Source organism: Hemicordylus capensis, chromosome 1 (genome assembly GCF_027244095.1).
Source record: "Hemicordylus capensis ecotype Gifberg chromosome 1, rHemCap1.1.pri, whole genome shotgun sequence".
In the NCBI taxonomy this organism is placed as follows: domain Eukaryota; kingdom Metazoa; phylum Chordata; class Lepidosauria; order Squamata; family Cordylidae; genus Hemicordylus; species Hemicordylus capensis.
The window spans coordinates 124,063,245-124,084,775 of record NC_069657.1 but is presented as its reverse complement, the minus strand read 5'-3'; the positions used below and the strand labels follow the sequence as shown (position 1 = coordinate 124,084,775).

The following is a 21,531-nucleotide window of genomic DNA, read 5'->3' as shown; positions in this document are numbered from 1 at the left end:
GATATAACTGTAGTCGAGAAGAAAGAAAAACTTGTTAAAGTAATCGACATAGCAATACCAGGGGATAGCAGAATAGAAGAAAAAGAAATAGAAAAAATCCCAAAATACAAAGATCTACAAATTGAAATGGAAAGGTTGTGGCAGAAAAAGACCAAAATAATCCCAGTGGTAATTGGCGCCCTGGGTGCAGTTCCAGAAGACCTTGAAGAGCACCTCAACACCTTAGGGGCCGCAGAAATCACCACCAGCTAATTACAAAAAGCAGCATTACTGGGAACAGCCTATATTCTGCGACGATATCTATAATAACAACAAGAACAATATTGATAACAAAATTCTGACATCCCAGGTCCTTGGGAAGGACTCGATGTCTGGATAAAACAAACCAGTCAATAACACTTGTCTGACTGTGTAAATAAATAATAATAAATAGAACATTTGAAACCTAATATTAATGTTAAGGGTGAGATGAAAGAAGCCATGAGATACACTGGTCTCTGAAAGTGTTTCTATCTTCTTGGCAAAAAGTCAGCTCATGTGTTATCTATTATCTACAGGTGAAACTCGAAAAATTAGAATATCGTGCAAAAGTTCATTAATTTCAGTAATGCAAATTAAAAGGTGAAAATGATATATGAGATAGACGCATTACATGCAAAGCGAGATAAGTCAAGCCTTAATTTGTTATAATTGTGATGATCATGGCGTACAGCTCATGAGAACCCCAAATCCACAATCCCAGAAAATTAGAATATTGTGAAAAGGTTCAACAGTCTAGGCTCCAGGTGTCCCACTCCAATCAGCTAATCAATCCATAACACCTGCAAAGGGTTCCTGAGCCTTTAAATGGTCTCTCAGTCTGGTTCATTAGGAATCACAATCATGGGAAAGACTGCTGACTTGACAGTTGTGCAGAAAACCATCACTGACACCCTCCATAAGGAGGGAAAGCCTCAAAAGGTAATTGCAAAAGAAGTTGGATGTTCCCAAAGTGCTGTATCAAAGCACATTAATAGAAAGTTATGTGGCAGGGAAAAGTGTGGAAGAAAAAGGTGCACAAGCAGCAGGGATGACCGCAGCCTGGAGAGGATTGTTAGGAAAAGGCCATTCAAAAGTGTTGGGGACTTTCACAAAGGAGTGGACTGAGGCTGGAGTTAGTGCATCAAGAGCCACCACACACAGACGGATCCTGGACATGGGCTTCAAATGTCGTATTCCTCTTGTCAAGCCGCTCCTGAACAACAAACAACGCCAGAAGCGTCTTACCTGGGCTCAAGAAAAAAAGAACTGGTCTGTTGCTCAGTGGTCCAAAGTCCTCTTTTCTGATGAGAGCAACTTTTGCATCTCATTTGGAAACCAAGGACCCAGAGTCTGGAGGAAGAATGGAGAGGCACACAATGAAAGATGCTTGAAGTCCAGTGTGAAGTTTCCACAGTCTGTGTTGATTTGGGGAGCCATGTCATCTGCTGGTGTTGGTCCACTGTGCTTCATTAAGTCCAGGGTCAACACAGCCGTCTATCAGGAGATTTTGGAGCACTTCATGCTTCCTTCCGCAGACGAGCTGTATGGGGATGCTGACTTCATTTTCCAGCAGGACTTGGCACCTGCCCACACTGCCCAAAGTACCAAAACCTGGTTCAGTGACCATGGGATTACTGTGCTTGATTGGCCAGCAAACTCGCCTGACCTGAACCCCATAGAGAATCTATGGGGCATTGCCAAGAGAAGGATGAGAGACATGAGACCAAACAATGCAGAAGAGCTGAAGGCCGCTATTGAAGCATCCTGGTCTTCCATAACACCTCAGCAGTGCCACAGGCTGATAGCATCCATGCCACGCCGCATTGAGGCAGTAATTGCTGCAAAAGGGGCCCAAACCAAGTACTGAATACATATGCATGCTTATACTTTTCAGAGGTCCGATATTGTTCTATTGACAATCCTTGTTTTATTGGTTTCATGTAATATTCTAATTTTCTGGGATTGTGCATTTCTGGGATTGTGTGAATTCACACCTCAGAAAATAAGGGAATAACATCCCTTCAGAAAAACTTCTGAGGTGTGAATTCTCATTCAATGATAGCAAATGAGATTTTTTTCAATTAAAGAACTCTCATGACCCCCCTTTCGCTTTTTCACACTCTCATTTACTATGAATATCAATCTAGCACACTGCACCTTATGAAGAAAAACCTCAGAAATTCACCAAAATCCAGCCTTCTGCCCAATCACTCTGAAATTGGGAACGGGTGGTAGCCTCCACCCATTAGACACTATCTACCAGCCCACCCCACTCTTTTGGGGCAGATCCACTTTCTGCCCCCAATCTGCCCCAAAGACACCAAAACTTCAAAAATTCCCCAAAAATCAGCCCTTTGCCCAATCCCCCTGAAATTGGGGTGGTAGCCTGCACCCATTAGGCACTACCACCCCACCCCACTCTTTTTGCCCAGATCCCATGCTATGCCCCCGAACTGCCCCAAAGTCACTAAAACTTCAAAAAAATCCCCCAAAATCGGTCATGAGCCGAATCACCCAAATTTTTAGGTCCCGAAATTCGGGTGATTCGGCTCGGCCCCGAAAAATATCAGGGGACATCGAGGGTGATTCGGTCCAGCCCCGAATCACCCGAAATTGCTCATTTCGGGCACAGATCTATCTGTGCCCGAAATTTTTTGCACATCCCTAATATTTGCTTATGATCTATATTTTTCCAGCTATTAATTTAATAATATACTTTCATTTCTATCAAGCACAATGATCACTGGAAGGAAGAGCTGGCCATGGAATACCCAAAGCAACTTATTTTGAATTAAATTTAATCCAATTAAAAGCTAATTTATACAAAGTACGGGCAGAACATTTTTCTTGGAATTACTGCACCAGAATAAATATGGATTTACACAACGTTGTCATACCTCGCAACCAAAGATTTCTTGGTACTAAAAAAAGCTTCAACAGTAGGGTGTGTTGGGAGAAGGAACATGATCTGCATGTCTTAAGCTAAAGCAAGCACAGTAATACCAATAGCTTTCATGATATGTAGGCCACCTCCCAAAATGCACTTGTGGGGGGAAACATTCCGTTAAAAACCAATGTGCATGATTTCAAAGTAAATACATTGAGGAAAGAAGTGCCAATCACTGGAAATGTTGCCTTCCATGAAGCTACCTCATACTAAGTTGGTCTATCTAGCCAGTCCCACTTCCAGTGGCCTTTAACTGGAGATGCCATGGAGTGAACCTGGGAACTTCAGTAAATAAAGCATGTGGATGTGGTCTATATCATTGAGCTAAGACTCCTCACCTGGAAACTTTGCAGGATATTCAGAAGAGTTATGTTATTACCATCAGTGGAAATGTTTCCTATCAAGACCCGAAAGGTTCCTAAACAAATGACTGCCAAAGGGGAGAATCACATGATAATACTGCCCAACATCCTCACAAACAATGTGGAGGTGGTGCATGCAAAATCATCATCAGCATTTAGTAATCTTGCTGTGGAGGCCGAAGGGCCATTTTCACCTCTCTCTCCTTTTCCCTGAAGTACTCTTAACACCCATAAATATGTCCTAGAGGGCCTTCCAGGCCTTATTTATATAGGTGTTAAAGAATACTTCCGAGGGAAGGAGAGATCAGTGAAAATTGCCCTCCCCACCACCCAAACTGTGGGATTTTGGATCACTATATATACACAGCACCTCTGTAACCATTAGCAAGGATGACAAGTACTTTTGGGGGTAAGCTTTATAAAAAAAAAATTAAAAGAGCAAATTTCATTTATAAAGCAGCAACAATGAAACAGAAATAAATCACTAATTATATAAACATTATTAATTGAACACTGTGAAATAATTTGTAGAACTTTCTTAGAACAAAAGCAAGCCCAGGTCCAGCTAAAATTAGCTGTAGTTTCATGTGATCAAAAGTAATGGCCAGCTCTTGCCATTGGTTCCAAATGCAACTTACTTTAGCTATAACAGGATCTTATGGGATGGCATGTTCTGCTTTAATTTGAGGTACCAAGTAGTGTAAAACTTGTCACATTTTTGACATTATGTTCAGAATGCGATCATTAATAAATGAGATACAGAGAAAAAGTTAGTATATATTTTCTTGTACTGAGATGGTGGCATGATGAGGTTCACTGAAGATGGCACATAGACAGAGAAATCCAAAGTTACACAATAAGGTAATATGGCAGCATGTGAGCTCAGAGGTATTTAAGGGTTGATCAGATCCCTGTTAGAGTCAAAGTGCTCATCCAGTCCAACATCTGAAACAGCAGCCAGCCAGATGCTTCTAAGAAGTCCAGAAGCAAGGTGTTAAATCAACAGGCTTCTTGCACTGACTGTCCTGGTATTCAGAGCCTCTGCCAATGGCTAGCATTTCAATGGCTAGCCTCTGCCATGATAGCATTTCAGTCTTGCTATCATGGCTTATAATCAGCGATAAACCAATCCTCCATTAATGTGTCTAATGCCCTTTCAATGATGATAAAGAAATAATATCAAGGTAGACATGTCTCAATTTACAACAAAGAAATAGTAATTCAGTGTTCACTTAATCCAAATCTACCATAGAACCTCAGTCAGCAACTGATTTCATCAGATGTACTAGCTGTCCCCAATGTCATTTCAATTCAATATGGATATTGCAACCACTTATCAACACTTTTAATTGTTTGGACAGTTTGAATGATACTTGTGTCATACAGAACAATGAAGATGTACCTATATCAGTCCATATGTGGATTGGCTCACTAAGGTAATAAGTGAAACTCCAGAAGTCTTGTATGCTGAAATGCTTTTGAAGCTATTAATTGAAGTCTTCAATCAACCTTGGGGACTCTGTGACACACAATCCAAATTTTTATAAGTTATCTGATTTTATCATCTAAAACAAAGGGACCAATTGCACATAAAATTAAAGAGCATCATGTTGGTTAGGGCTTATGACGCCACAAACAAGTGTAGATACAACCTTTCATCATTTGTTTTATATCACAATCTGTATGTAAACTGCTGTATGAATATATTCAAATGGATCATACTTTCTCTTGAATAACCTTTAGAGAGAAGTGAATATTCCTTTGGAAGATCCTTTTGATTTGGTAGAGGTTGCCATATGAATTATAAGAACTAAGTAATTGTTCAGTACAGTAATCCTGTGTTGCCTTTTGGGCATTACCTGATACAATTTAAGCAGGAAAGCATTAAGCATGGTTGCATTTGCCCATGGCTTTCATACAATAAACCACCATGAGTTGTGGAACAGGACCTTAGAACTACAGAGAGACAATAAAGCATGTGGATCAGAACTGCATCAACATATTCATTTCAGGATTGTAAAAGGACAAAGTGGCTGAATGATTTACAAATCAAGAGTCAGACATACCAAGGAAGAGAGCAAAAGGGACAAAATCCAGTTAGGACAATGAAACTGAAAAGGGAAACACAGGGCCAATTCCCAGGTCTCTCTGGTTCCATGAAAAGCTACACATGTTGCCTCCCTGCCTATGGGAAGCCAGTTGTGAGCACCTCATATCACAGACAGGATTCAGCTTTTCACATGTGTTGGCAGTTGCTCAAATGACAGCATTTGTCATTGAATACTAAAAGAGAATTCTGCACATGACGACATTGGCTCCACATCATGGTCAAGGTCCCTACCTACACAAGTTTTTCATACAGCTACCACATGCTTGATGATCACATAAATAGGTTCTAAATGGGCAAGTAGGAAAAATATTCTACCAATAATTTGTAATATACACTCTGGAAAAAAGTTACTCAAGGGAGGACAACGGTCACTTGAAAACTTGTCTATACGAAGAGTATCTACTCCACCTGCAGGCCAGAAATTGCATTAGCAAGCAGATTTTGTGTCACAATCCCCTTCCTAAACTTTTGTACAGAAAGGGCCTGTCTTTCATTTTCTCTTATAGCACTTACTTTCTTGAAGCACTGTATAAGTAATTACGGATAAATGTCCAATTTCCTAGAAAAGAATAATTATAATTCTTCGCTAACAAAAAAGCTTTCTAGACTTAGTGGTATTTTGTGGAGCCATCTCTTCTCCACATTCTCCAAATGTGGCCACTCGGTCTTATTTTAATACTTTGCCACCAATCTTTACCCTGTCAGCAAAGACCTGTGGAGCTTTCCCATTTACTTCAACAGTCTCAGAATCAAAATCTAAACACGAAAAACACAGGAAGAGAGAAAAAAATGTACCCAGAGTGAAGAAAAAACAGGACTTCAGTTACTAAAAGGTCTTCAGCTGAAAGAAACAGGGTGCTTTTCTTTGAGTTAAAATGGTATGAACTATTATAACCATGTTGCTTTAGCCAAGCTCATAGGGAAGGAAAGCCATTTATGTGTAAAAGCTTGAACAGTTCTTGGAAAAGCTAGCTTGGCGCTTCCATGAAAAATCAACTTCTAAACTACATGACTTTTTCAGGAATATCCATGTAATTATATCAAATTTTGTTGTAAAATGAATGACTACTTTAGCTTAAACTCAGAATGCAGCTTCAGAGAACTGCTCTTTCAAACATGGTTGTTGATGTTTAAGGCAATCTTTCACAGCAGGTGGTAGGCTGTTTTGCCTTGAAAAAGTCAATTAAGGGACTTTGCCAATTCTGAAAATACGTTCCATCATCTACAGAGCTCACTTTCATAGCTCACAGAAGACTGAATGCAACTGGCATATTATGAAAGAAAGAAGAACAGTATCTTCTTGGGAGCGGATATGCAAGGAAGGTACCCAGTTGACACACTGCATTCAGTTAGCAACAATAAAGATAGCTAAATCACTAAACTTGAAGCACAGTGTTTCTACTGAAGGCTTTTTACATTGGCATTTTTAGATATCTGTAAACAGGAGAAATATTCATTATTTCCCATAAGTCTCTGTTGCAATACTTTTGAAAAATGTGCAGAATTTCTTTAAATCAAATCACAGGAAGCTTCTTTTCATTTGGTGTCAAAGATCAAAAGGATTGTCAGAACTCAACAAAGAACTCACTCACTCAGTCCACACAGCCCTAAAGTTTCTGATCTCCATTGCTGGCACATTTTAGGAAAATCTTTTCATCGCTGGCACGTTTAGGAAAATCTTTTCATTTGCCCAGGATTCTGGGTCTCTTGTATAAACATGTCCAAAATATCTCCATGGAACAAACTTCCATTTAATATCCACTGGCAATTGGGACCATGAGCACAACAAACATTTATAAAAATGCTAACAAACATTTGTTGCTAACAAAGATTTCACTCTTAGCTCTTTGTTATCTGCCAACTGATAAAGATACATTTAAATTTAAACACTGAAAGGGGGCAGATTTTCTAAGGCACAAATGACAGCCAAGGGAGCCAAATCGCACTAATCCAAGCAAAAGGTTTCATGAGAGATAGCTACATGGTGTCCTGTTGCCTTTTTAAGTCTACTGAAAAAAACTAGAATATCTTTGCAGATATTTCTAAATGTTAAGACTGACCACTTCATTAATCCCTATCATATCATTTGTGTCTTTGAAAATCTTCATGTTGAATTAGGATTTTTAGACTTTAAAAAAATCCCAGATTTGAAATGGCGGAGGTGAAAGTGAACCTGTTGAATCTGATTTCTCAATTTGTTTTAGTATCTGCCCATTCCTTTCCCCCGATTCCTCCACACAAAAGATGGTATAAAGCTGAGGCACAACTGGTTAAGGGTGAGTCTGGACATGATCCGATTGAACAGCTGCTTCTTTTATTGGTATGTTTCCTGGTGGTAAAGACTGAGTGTCTCCTGCAGGATGGTTTTGAGCATTTCCAACTGCTTGTGACCCAGCTGTTAACAGAAAGCATAAAAACCAAATGTTAATTATTACTACTACTACTACTACTACTACTACTACATCTACATTTAAATCCCGCTCTTCCTCCGCCCAGAGCGGTGTACTACATACTTGAGTTTCTCCTCACAACAACCCTGTGAAGTAGGTTAGGCTGAGAGAGATGTGACTGGCCCAGAGTCGCCCAGCTAGTTTCATGGCTGAATGGGGATTTGAACTTGTGTCTCCCCGGTCCTCTAACCACTACACTGCGCTGGCTCTCATTCTTGACAAACAGTTGTCTAGTAATCCAAATATCTGAAGTTTCCTTTTACATTCTTTTTTTTTAATATAAAAATGCATTGAAAGATAAACAAACACAGTTTGATATATGTATTGCAGAATGGAATACTTCAGTTCTGTTCACTATAAATATAACGTATTGCACCGATTCTCCAGGAATTAAATTTCCTCTTCCTAGTTCTGAATTCTATTTGTGTCAAACTATATGTCATTGCCTAGTTCTGTGATGTACACATAAGATTTGATGGCATAAACAGAGCTCTCCTATCCACTTCAGTTGAGGGGGCTGCTCCACACTTGAAAACAGCTGCACACGTGGAACGCTCCTTCCACATGTGACTGGGAAAGTCCACTGACAGCTGACTTTTCCTGCTTGTGACAGAAGTTGGCTGTGCAGAAAGCTCGACTGGCTAGCCTTTGTAACTATGGCTGACATCCGGACTGATTAAGTATTGCGTGCGAGAGAGAGTGTGTTTCAGTGACCTCCCCTAACCCCAGAAGCACTCTGTGCCACCCAAAAATATGACCCTGAGGACTGCCTGACACATTTTTACCTGAAACAGAGCTCTTCTGAAGGAAGAGAAGGTTGTCGAAATTCCACCCCCCACCCTCATGTGAGCAATGGTGCTGTGTTAATCAGGAACTCAGAAGCCACAACAGCATTTCACATGTAGCATCCATGCTTTAATAGTCTGGAAGTCAGTCAATAATAACCACCACCTCCCAGTTGACCATACATGGTGCTGACTGGCTGACTCTTAATGGCAATCAAAAAGCCATTACCCTACTCCCCTGTCTGCAGCAATATTTCAACTAAAAAAATAAAATGGGACTGGTTTTATTTTTTAAAAGCTGTTAAATTCAGCTGAAAACACATGTCAGGCACCTCAGCTAAAAGCCTAGATCAGTGCAGGATTTGGAGCCAGGTAAGTGTGTCATTACAGGACTAAAGCAATGAAGCAGCAGCACTTACTCTGCAACAACAACAAAAGCACTGGCTCCTGTATGCAGGTAGGTCTGTACACATTGTTAATTATTGCAGTGGAGAACAGCAAAGGATGCTGTATGTAAAGCTTTATAGGTCAAAACCAATCCCTTGTGCTGTCCTTAGAAGACTGCAAGAAGAGAGTGTCAGAGTACTAGTATAATATGAACCACAAACTGTCAGATTCAGTATCAACTGTAGATTCCAAAGTATTTCATGAGGTTGACACTTTGGCTCACAGACTGGTATGGCAATAATCTTAAAAGCAGAAATGATTTGCTCCCAGTTAAACTTTATCCCCTAACTAGTCAGCAAATAAACATTGTATCTATTTGTAATTTGCCAGGGTTCTTCCTTTGAATGATGTCAATTACGGACTACAGGTTAGGAATCCTTTATCCAGACTCCCAAAATCCGGAAAGCTCTGAAATCTGGAGAGAGAGAGAGAGAGAGAGAGAGAGAGAGAGAGAGAGAGAGAGAGAGAGAGAGAGAGAAATGCTTGTAGCTTCAACCTCCTCCAGTTTGCAGGAGCAATCGCTTAAGGGCCCGGATCTTCGTGAATGTCCATAATATGTCCAACCGCCTGCAAAAAACCTGGGTCTCGCTTTTCGCTCTGCATTGGCGAAAGTCAGCATGGGGCATAGCATGGTGGGGGAAAGGATCTTTCAACGGTAATATCACACAAGTATTAAAAAGAGAACACCCGGACTACTTGAGAGATTTGCTATTCACACTTTTAAAATGGAAGGTTGAACCAGATCTATTTAAAGGGTCCTCCTCAGTTAAGCAGCTAAGGAAAACAATTTATGGAGAGATTCTAAAAGTGGGTTTTTTAAAACCTGATTTAGAACGTAAACGCTACAAACACCGCACTTCACAGTACTTGTTGCAACCCAATCACCCTATTGCTCTTTTTAAGGAGAAAAAGGTCCCTTTCCATTTATGGGGAAAGAGGTGGCATTTATACCACTAAGTACTACCTCTTAATGCGGCTAAGCCATGGCTCCCAGAGGACCAGTAAGAGTGTCCTAAAATCACCTGTAAACAGAAAGCTAGGGAGCTAGGCAAAACATTCAGGGAAACCCATTCACATTTCTTAAACGAGTGTGTGGTAGCCAAAAGAGTGTGGCAGGGAGTAAGCAAGTTGTTAGAGTGGCCTGATTTGGAAAAACAGACTTGGGAAGATCTAACCTCGGGTTTGAGCGACAGAACCTCTTTTCGAGGTCCCCAGAAAGAAACCTTCAAGGAAACGGGATGGAACAGGTGCCCTCATACTAGGGAATTGGAACGTTCTCCTTCTCGTAGTCAGGTTAGTAAACCTGTATGTCATTTATGCAATGCTCCTACATAGGAATAGAGAGGGAAGACGTGACCAAGAGGTTCACGTGGACGAGACAGTAAATCTCTTCTGGAAAAGTTTGTATAGTTATGTGCAAAAAGACAAGTGTATCTCTTCTAACCAGCAATGGGACAATTATGGAAATGGACATTGGACGTAAACCACCACCCCCATTACCTGATGTGCCTTGTAATCCCCCCATCCCCGAGTTACAGTACTGCCTGCATATACTTTATAACCCTGTCGGTTTCCAAATCCTTGTGTGTAAATCTTTGTAGATATATGATGTACAAACAACCACTTTGTATATAATTGTGCTTTGGCAACGTACTGTATGCTTTGGTAGTTTGTTGTTGATTCCTCAGCTCATAAGCTCTCCTTTTAGTTCTTCCCCTCAGGCTTTGCTATCTGCTTTTTGTTTACTTAAGCTTCACTCCCAGCAGGAGGGAAGGAAAGGAAAGGAGTGGGGAGGAGGCAGGAGAAGGTGTTGTTTTTTTTTAAGGTAAGAGTTTAGGAGATAACAGGAGCACACAGGAAACAGATGAGTAATAATCTAGCAGAATAAATACGAACAAACAGGAATAGATGAGAAGAGAAAGAGAGAAATGCTGCCTAGGCTTCAGCAACCGAGATGATGAAATCTGAGTTTCATTTCCACCTAAAATGCCATGTTTGAGTAAATTCAATGCTTATTTGATTATATTCTTTAAATCAAACCTTAAAAAAAAACAAAAAACACCAGTAACCTTTCATGCCCAAGATATCTCATTTATGAAAATATTCTGAAATCCGGAAAAATCCAAAATCTGGAACACCTCTGGTCCCAAGCAGTCCGGATAAAGGATTCTCGACCTGTATAATATTGTGTACATCTCTTTGACAGAATCACGGCATACAGATGAGATGGTTTTGTGAGCAGGCTTGGCTAGACACATAGCAAAATATCAATTTCAATGCTATTTAATACTGAAGCTAAAGTGAAAGTTAAAATATCAATTTCAAAGATATTTAATCTATTTCTATTTATCTATTTAACATATTTTTATACTGCCCAAAACACAAGTTCTCTGGGCGTTTTACAAAACAATAAAAACAACCAATAAAAAGATTGACATATTCCATCAATTAAAATTTTAAAAGTTAACTTTTAAAACACAATTAAAACACAATTAAAACAATATATAATTTAATAAAAGATGATTTCTAATGAAATCCTGCATACATCAAACAATACTGATATAAACTGCCCAGAGATGGAGCTTTGGGGCAGTGTACAAATGTAAAATAAAATATAATGGAAAAACACTTTCTCTTTTTCTCTGTAACAAATTCAAGGGATGATCCGATTCACTGCTGAGAGTATAATGTTATGTGTGATGAGACATTAGTAAATGTCAAACCACCTAGAGCTACTACATGGGGAGGTATATAAATAAATAAATAAAAGAGAAGACAAACAGCGATAGCAATTCTACAACGAACCCTTTTTGGGAAATAAATTGATGGCATATTTAACCATAATGGCATCATATTTAACCATAATGGTTGACATGTCCTGCAGCATAACGCAAGGAGTTCTGAACTGCCTGCGCTTCTGCGAGCATCTAAAATACACACCCATGTATGATGCTGTGCAACAGAAATGTTCTGCTATTGCTTACTGTTGTGCAATTGCACACTGCGACACAACTTGCATCATTCCAATGCCAATTGCATCAAAACACGCAAAATCACACAATGGTAAGTAGTAGTGGAAAAGCCCTGTTGTGAAAGATGTGCGTTTTAGACCTGCAGCACCGTGGGCAATTTAGAATGGCCTGCTATACACTGCAGAACATGTCAGCCACTGAGTTTTCAAGCCAGTTTGAAAAGGAGAAGGATCCCTTTGAGTGATCTGCTTCATAAGCTTGAGTTCACACAAACTCTAAAATGACACCCACACCTATGAGGTTCTTCTTCTCTCCCCAAAGGCTTCAGGCAGGAAGAAGGTTCATGGCTGAGGAAGTTTACAATCCTAAGCAGTTTCTGCCATACATTTCCAGCCATGGATTTTACATTCTGTACGGTCTCAATTATTGAAGTAAGGATTGTTTTCACAAGTTAAATGTGGTAGTGCTTATTGAATATTGATGCCAGATTGGCCCAATGCTATCAGTGAATTCTGAACTTTTAAACAACATAAGAACCAAATGACTTAAGTGCCTTAATATGGTGTTTGACAGAGTGGGGGGAATGAATTAGTATCTAAATAAACCCAATTAAGCTTAAATACCCAGTTTTAGATAAGATAATGTTAAATTATCCAATAAATGGAACAAAAAAAAGTCGAGTCCTTTGAAATAACTAGACTGTATATTAGACTGAGTCAGACTATCTTTTGTAAATATTAAACTGTTTTCAGAAAACATTTAACCAAGTGAGTATGCTCATAAAAAACTCAGTTACACTGGTTAAAAGAGACAATAAAATAGACACAGGAATTCAGTGGTCAGTTAAGAGGGAAGAAGGATTCACATACGTGGCTGGAATTTCAGTTCACCACCTGGTCCTGAGGGAGGAAGTCCTTGCTGTAACTTCTTCTGTTCCAAATGTTGTACAGCCTATTGGAAAGTCAAAAATATGTAATGGAGAAGATGTAAACCAAGCCATATCAGCGTTTTCATTTCAGACAACACAACTGAATGCTGTCTAACAGCTTATGTTGCCTCTTTGCATGGGAACATAAGCACAGCTCTACTGCACCTTTGGGGGGGGGCTGTCGTAAAGTATCTTCCTAGCAGGAAGAACAGCCAAAAGTTTCAGATGATTAAGAGAATGAACAAATGGGCCTTCTGTTTATGTAAATAAGTGACATAGAGGTATTGGAGGGTGCCCAGTGAGTTCAGGCGAGAAAAGTCTATGATAATCCAAATGTAGCCCTACTAAGATAGCACCCAACCAACAAAAATACAAAAAGAGAGCAGCAAAATGGAAATTAATTGAAAGAACATTTTAGATTCTCCAGTTGAAGCACACAGACAAAATATAGTGGGTTCCTACTTTTTAAATACATCCACATTTGTATCTGTTGATTCTATTCTTTTTCCATCTCTGGGATAACCTACACCACAACAAGAAGAATGTCTAGAACAGGACTTCTCAACTTCGGCCCTCCAGCAGATGTCCTAAAACTCCCATAATCCCTGGCTATTGGCCACTGTGGCTGGGGATTATGGGAGCTGTCGTCCAAAAACAGTTGGGGGCCCCAAGTTGAGCAGGCCTGGTCTAGAACTTCTAAGCAGTAGCCCCAACTAACACACTGTCTGAAGCCTTCAGAATAACTGTGATGATTTGTCCCATTTCTTACTAAAAATACAGTGAATTAGTTTTTCCAAATCATAGGAATTCTGACAACTGTAACAGTGGTACCTGCTGGAGTTCTTGTCTCTGAGCTTGAAGATGGTCATTTTGCCTGTCTAGCTCTTCCTTCTGTTTCTGAAGTTCTTCTCCTTTCTTTCTCAGTTCATCTTCTTGCTGAGAAATGTGACTTTCATATTCCTTCAGTTCCTCTTCAGTGAAGATCTGCTGTTGGTCGAGAGTCTTAACAACAAAAACAAACAAAATAATCAAGGCTCAATAGGACAGTTTACGAAAGGATCACACAAATACTGTATATAGTCATGTATATCAAAAGGGGCTTGCAAGATGCACTGTGTCTGATGGTGATCTGGTTTGGATAGAGAGAAATTCTCACCAGGAGAAGAGGAGCATAGTTTCTCTCCTCTTCCATCAAAATTCCTACCCTTCTCTTTGCAATATACAGCTCACACACGTGGACAATAGCCTGGAACCTGGCTTTGAAAAAAATAACAAAGGGAAATCACCCTCCTCATTGAACGAGCCATTTATGGGGAAGAGCTCCAGCCTGGAATATCCTGCAGCAAGTTTTCCTCCCTCCTCCCAAACAGATACACTTCTCCATGTGCACAAACTTGGATCCAGACATTTAGACATGCATGGAAACCTGCTGTGGTACATGTGCACGTACATGTGTTATGTGTTGGTTGTAGCAGGGCAATTATACACAGGATAATTGGTGTGTCTTGTTGTAGGGGATCTGTCTCACCATATTCATTCCCACATACTGCACGTCTAGCTTGTTATAGAGACTTCCTGTGGTGCTCCAAATACACATAAAAGCATTCTCAATTTTCAGTTCAATGCAGGATGGGGAGTAGGGGGCCACATAAGGAAAGAAAGACCACATAATTGAAACTAAGTATCTCCTTTACTTCCAATTAAAGTTTATCCCCTGTTCAACAAAATCTGTGGCCAGAATATCTGTTTCAAATGCCTACACAAACCGTAAGAACGTCCCCATCAAGTAGCTTACACACTGTGTCCTCACTGTTCAGATTCTGTTTTGATAAAATCATTAATAATGACACATACATAAATGCAACAAAAGAAGTGAGGAAATTATCAAGTTAGAGACAAACAGGCTGATCTGGTTGTGCTGATGGCTGAATATGTTTCACTTAAAAAAATGTTAATATTACCTCCCAGCTGTCTGGTTCCAAAAATTCTCTTTTCTCTGTTGCCTTCATGAACTCATCCAAAGTTACTAACCGGTCTTTGTTGATGTCAACCTTTTAAATGAGATGCAAAGAGATAAAAACATTTTAAGTTATTGAACTTCCATATGCATACAGCATTAAAAGATGAACTGGCACCTTTTCTAGAATGTGAAAATATATCACAGAAGTTCCTGCCTATTAGGGGCTACTTATTGAGAAATGTTATCTTGATCTTGGTGAGGCAAGCACTGCTTAAATACTGTACATTTTTTGAGGGGGAAATAAAGTCTTCTTTTTTTTAAAGTATCTGGACTGTGTGCAGATGGGCAGCTGATATGAGACACCTTCCTCATGCAACAAAGGAATGTGCCTGGGTGTGCCAGGAGTAGAGAAACACATGCATGTTTACAACACACTGATGTATTTATCACAGGTGACTGGGCTGGGAGGACACCATTATCATCTGAACCAGTCCAATGTTTCTTTCCTCCCTATACAAGCAATCCTGATTATGTTCTTGGTAAGAATTTGCATGGATTAATGCAAAATACGAATACAACAAATACCGCTTTTCATCAAAAGTTCCCAAAGTGGGGAGATCAGGGGCGTAGCTAGGGGAGAGGGATTCCGTGTTCACTTCTCTCTCTGGTGGCCCGTTGGAGAGAGGGAGATAGTGAAGAAGATAGGGAGGGGTGGACCTGGGAGCCCCTCAGGAGCTCAGTGGCCTGGGTTCTTTGAACCCATCTGCTCAATTATAGCTACACCTCTGGGGGAGATAGATAGATAGATAGATAGATAGATAGATAGATAGATAGATAGATAGATAGATAGATAGATAGATACACAAACATGCTTCATCTGAATAAATGGATTGTGGCGGATGTCAGCAGCAATTTTCATTGTCACAGCAGCTGGGAAAAGTACCATCACGACTCCAAAACCTACTGCTTGCTAATCATGTCCAAGATCACATCTTATGTTTATCCACATGAATACAGACAAATACAAGTCTCTTTTTTTTAAAAAAGGCACTATATACAAAAAAAGCATTTTTGTGCATTAAAAACCCAGCCCTATGTTCTACTGCATTATATCTCTTGCAGAATGTTGCTTAGAATTATTTGAAAAAAGCAAGTATTGATGCATAAATCTCACCTCGTTCATGACATGTTCTCTCATTCGTAGTCTCTCCTCTTCCATTTCTACCATGTCATCCTCTTCATTATTAGGATCGTAGACTTTTTCTAGCTAAAACAGTCAGAGTCATCAATATGCTTATGGAAGACTTTATTCAGAAAAGGTTATCCACACCTTGTATTGTTAAGCTATATCAGGGATCATCACTATTTTTCAAGCGAGGGACATTTTATGTTTAAAAACAACAACCCCAAACCCAAACAAAAACGTCAATGTGAAAGCCATTTCCCACGTTGCTGACCTCCATACAGTACTGTTCTTTTCAGCACTGCACTGGGCGTGCCCTTTAAGAGAGATGTGAGGAAAGTGCTGGGAAGGGTCACACTTCCCAGCACTCTGTGCATGCCTTCCAAGGTGGTGCAGAGGCTCAAGAGGGCTCGATTTCCTTTAAAGAAGCCTGCCTCCCAGCACTGGGCAAAGCGAAGCACTGCAATGTGAAAATGGTGATCTATGCATGGTGCCAGAGTAGGGATGTGCATGAAGTGTTTCATGCAGCCGTGGGGGGCAGAGAGCAGTAGCTTTAAAAGGAGGTCTTACCTGCTCCTCCGCTGCCCCCCACCATGGCACCGCTGCGCAGTTGTGGTGCTGCTCCCAGCAACCCGTGCACAGTGCAGGCACATCTTCAGACAGAGGAGTCCTCTGAGGACCAGCTGGCTGAGATGTCTGCTCCTCAACCCTGTTGAAGCCAACACCTACGGAATAAGGCACTACTGCTTTAACTCTGGCAGCTGCTGCAGGGATGAGGCAGGAGTCAAAGAGCAGGGCTCTATCAAAGCTCAGTAGAGTTCTGTCCCTGGCTGAAGCAACATGGTTGTAGAAGCCTTGTCTTGTCCTAGCCCTGCTCCTGCATAAATCTGATTCTCTGGTACTTGACCTTGGCCTACTGTACCCTTTCTTCTACCTGTCCCTTGTGGGATTCCTTGGTTCCTCACCTCTGCCTGCTTGACCCTCTCTTCTGCCTGTTCCTTGTTTGATTCCTCAGCTACTGACCTCAGCCTGCTCAATCTCGATTCCTGCTTTTCACTCATAAACTGACTTCGTGGTGGTGCCTGCTTTTCACTCACAAACTGACCCTGGCCTGCTGACCATGACTACACTTGACCTTCAGAAATCAATCCCTGCAGCCTGACCTGCACCTGGTGACCTAACTTTACACCTGTGGGTGAATGTGCATCACGGAACTGGTGTGCCACATCACAGTGGGACACAATAGATATACATAGTGGACCACATGTTGCAAAGGCTTACACTGGTGTTTCCAGTTGTCGTGTGCGGCTACTAGCATCTAAGGAAATGCCAGTGGTTTTGAGCAAGTGTGCAAATACTTAAAGTTGCAAACCTGCACTTCAGGAGAGCAACTTGCACTGGAAACAATGTAAATTGTACTTCCAAAATGCCATTGTGCAACTTTACGTTTTTGCTCATTTGTGCTCTTGCACAAGACTGCCAGCACCTCCTTAGGTGCCTGCAGCAGCAAGGGCTGATGGGAAACAGCAGTATAACCCTATGCAACACATGGGTCAGTCACTAAACAAATTAACAGGCTTAGGACAAGCAAGCTTAGAACACCAGAATGCCATACCAGCAGCCGATATGTAGATCACGCATGCAATTTTTAAAAAAAACTTTCTAGAATACTTCAAAAAAGTAGAGAATAGTTCTGAAATATTCCAGTTACACGTATCTACCTCTTTAGTAAACAGGGCTTCTAACTCTTGCTCATCCAAAAAACCATCATTATTGACATCTGTAAAAAACAAACAAACAAAAAGGTATAATGCACAAAAATACAGATCACTGAAAAACTAGTGCACTCATTCACATCATGTAACAGCTTACAATCTTAACTTAATTAGCATCTTTATCTAATACAATACTGCAAAAAGCATGACACTGAGATCCCCACCACACACTTAACAACTGATCAAAGCCAATCTTAACATCTGTGACATTTTAATAAGATTTAAAATCCACAGTACAGTTATCCCTTGCCAACCACGGGTTTCCCAATTACGGATTTGAGTATCTGCAGCCAGGAAATTGTGGCAGGTCTCACCAAATGAGACCTGAGTATCCACAGTTTAGTGAGATTTCCCCCCCCCCCAATTTTGGTGGGGTGTGTGTGTTGTGATTTTGGGGGGTCAGGGGGTCATTTTAGGGGTTCCCCTTCACTCTTCTTACTCACTCCGGGTGATTTGGGAGGATCCCCCCCCAACCATGATTCCCCCTAACCCCGTTTGCCACTGATTTCAATGGCTTGTCTGCCACGAATTTGCCAGCCATGAGGTTTTCCCAGAATGGAAACCTTGCAGTTGGCAAGGAATGACTGTATAGTGAGAGGCCCATTGGTGAGATGGGTACAGAAGAGGGAGGTTTAGAGAGACATAATTCTTCCCTTTCTTTTCTTCTCCTGGATAATACTATTGGTATGTCCTTGCTTTTTCCTACAGGCGTCAATGAAAGCCAGTTTGCTAGTATTATATAAACTAGCATAGAAACAGCTGTTCACTTTCCAAAGTACTCTATTGTATGTAATTGATACCCACTTTAAAACTGGCTCAGCAAAAGGTGCCAAATAGAGAATAATGAAAAAATGTGTTGTTTTTAATTCTTATTTCCATGCTAGTCTACCATCCATTTCACTATTAATATTCCTGACAGAATGTCTAGACTGAGCATTGCTGGTTAGCCACATCAAAACTAAATTAAACAATTATTTCCATAGCAAAGAGGCACAAATTTATATTTTGCCAAATGTAAGAAACTAATCCACAATCCTACAGTGGATGTTAAGAACAGTGTTTCCCTTTAAAGTTTTTTTAGTTTGCTTTCTGAGGGAAGAAAGCTTATGAGATCACCACTGTTCCCTCTAAGGCGTGCGCACGTGTGCACGCTCATAAGTTTTTGGATGTCCGCTCAGTTCCTTTTAGATCCCAATCAGGAAGTCCCCATTCTGAATGCATGTGCGCACACACTGCCTTGATACTGCCGCCCAGAACAAAACTCATTCCGCACAGAGATGAAAAAAAAAATAGAGAGACCACTGGAGATCACCATGGCTGCATTTGTGTCACTGCCTCCCAACAACATCTGCGTTTATAGTCCAATACAAACCAAATTCAGAGCACATGAGAGGAAGTTCTAGGGCACTACAACAGGGGTTTGTTGTTGTTGTTATTGGGGGAATTCACCATGTAATTTTAAGATGGTGGCCAAAGTACAGGCATCACCCCTTTGTAGCACATGTGCTGACAGTTGGAAATAAACCAAATTCACAGCACATGGGAGAGTCACCATGTTAAAAGAAGTGGAAAGCAGGTTACTAAACTTGTTTCATCATATACTTTTTTTAAAAAAAATCCTGTATAGCAAGATAATTGAATATATTTGTCAATAAAGCAGAAAAGCCAAAAGTATCATTCAGAACTTTAGAATATTCAGCCCGAATTGGCACTGACTGTATGTAACATTGTTAGTACTTGCAGGGGTGTAACCATTTTAAAAAGGTCAAATCAAGAGGCACAGTCAAATGTTTACTTGGAAGAAAGTAATTTTATCCAGTGAGGCTTTTTGCTAAATATACATGCACAAGATTACAGCATGTTTTCTCAATAACAGTAATCACTGGCCAACATCCAGACTAACGAAGCTCTGGTGCAATGAACATGCAGCACGTGCTCTTGGGGAGGAATGATTTTGGACAACCCCCTTCTCTCTGTAGCAGCCTTTGACTCCCAAAAGTATGTCCCTGAGGGCTCTGAAGCCCTGGAAAAAGACTTCCAAAAATATGTCCCTGAGGGCTCTGCAGCACTCAGGGACGTATTTTGAGGAATCACAGTAGGTTATAGAAGGAAGAAGAGACAGATGAAAATCACCCCTCCCTTAGATGAATGCAGCATTGCTATATGCACACTTTGTTAGTCTGGATGTTGGCCACTGTCCTTAAAGCAGCAGAATGTAATGCATATTTGCTATCTCAGCTACACAAATCTGCAACTTGGATTCTGTGGTAATGCAGTTAAAGAGTTTGGATACCAATTAACTTATTCTAACTTAACTCTTAATAATTAACTTTTCAGACAAAGGTCTTTTAAAAGAGGGTTTGAAACTTTGAACACCCATACTCTTCCCACATTTCAGTGACTAATTACAGCTGAAAAAGAAATGGGAAGCACTAATTCTCTCAGGAAAGAACTACTTGCCTGTCTCAGATAACATAAAGGCCAATATTAGCCAAAATCTGCTCAGACAGAGTTGATATCATGCCATGCATATTTGCTAAAGCATCTTAATATACAGTTGTCAGGTTCTGACAAATTCATTCTGCCATTTAGAGCCACAATACAACTCTAGGGAGCATTGCAGAAGGAACAAATAGGCCACAGAGAGGTGGTAAAGGGACCAATATGCCAATTTCTTGAATTTCTAGGGCCTGTTTTTCACAATGCTTGGAGGGAAACCAATATAAAGCCTACACCAGAATCAGTAACAACAGAAAAGGGGTTTGCGGGGGGGGGGTTGGCTTTACAAAACATAGCTACATAGGTCAGACCCGGTTACTCTGGACTAGAGATTAGTTTCAATTGTGGAACTTCTGCTTTTAACACGAATAAAGCACCTTCCAGACTGGGCAATCTGCTTACATGGCCCACATATCATCATCATCAAACTAGTTTTCAAGCCTTTGCAATTTTGGCAATATTCTGAGGGGGATGAAAGGCAAGCTAAAAAGAAGCCCACAGCACTGACTCAAAACACTTCTATGAGGTTGTTAATGCTAGAATGAAGAAAAAAATACAACAAGCCCACCAGTTAGAAAAATTGTTATTACAAGCACAGTTGAAAATCAGTTTCACTATACAGGGGTAGCAAGGTTGGAGGAGGCCTTTGGACAATAAATGAAGATGGGCCCCTGGTCTTCATACCTTCTTCTCCTCCCTCCACCCACTGTGTATTTGCTGCAGAAGTACAATAAGGACAGGATGAAAACCAAAACATTCCCTGCACGCCTCTTCTCCCACTCCTGTACAAATAACATTGCATACCCCACATGCATACAGACACTTTCATACACACACTTATGCAAGCACATCCTCCTGACTCAGGAACATTTTTTAACATATATACCTACTACAATCACCTCATACATTTATACGACGTCAACAATGTTTCCATCTTTCTTATTTGCCTGTTCCCAGCAGGAAGGCATGCTGTCTCCCAGCCAGTGCACCTCCCCCACCCCGAGACATTTGTCCCCCACCCCTTGTTCAATTATAGCAACACCCCAGTTTCAGTACCACACACCACATATCATTCCAAAACTCCATCATGGG

General features: G+C 40.6%; 1 protein-coding gene and 1 long non-coding RNA gene across 4 annotated transcripts in view; one reads left to right on the top strand and one right to left on the bottom strand.

Moving 5' to 3' along the window:
• LOC128339252 (uncharacterized) overlaps positions 1-21,531 on the top strand; it is a 58,080-nt gene that overhangs the window by 6,606 nt on the left and 29,943 nt on the right. The gene's annotated exons all lie outside the window — the stretch shown is intronic.
• Positions 5,314-21,531, bottom strand: part of NUCB2 (nucleobindin 2) — a 47,305-nt gene continuing 31,087 nt past the window's right edge. For 2 of the 3 annotated variants that reach the window (XM_053282829.1, XM_053282830.1), the window contains 6 exons: positions 17,887-17,945; positions 16,157-16,249; positions 14,984-15,073; positions 13,854-14,024; positions 12,964-13,045; positions 5,314-7,835 (listed from right to left, as the gene is read on the bottom strand). In XM_053282829.1, the coding sequence (XP_053138804.1) occupies positions 7,711-7,835; positions 12,964-13,045; positions 13,854-14,024; positions 14,984-15,073; positions 16,157-16,249; positions 17,887-17,945 (620 nt within the window). In that variant the 3' untranslated portion in view covers positions 5,314-7,710. Of the gene's footprint in view, positions 7,836-12,955; positions 13,046-13,853; positions 14,025-14,983; positions 15,074-16,156; positions 16,250-17,886; positions 17,946-21,531 lie in introns of those variants that run through there. The other variant, XM_053282831.1, reaches the window with a different exon arrangement.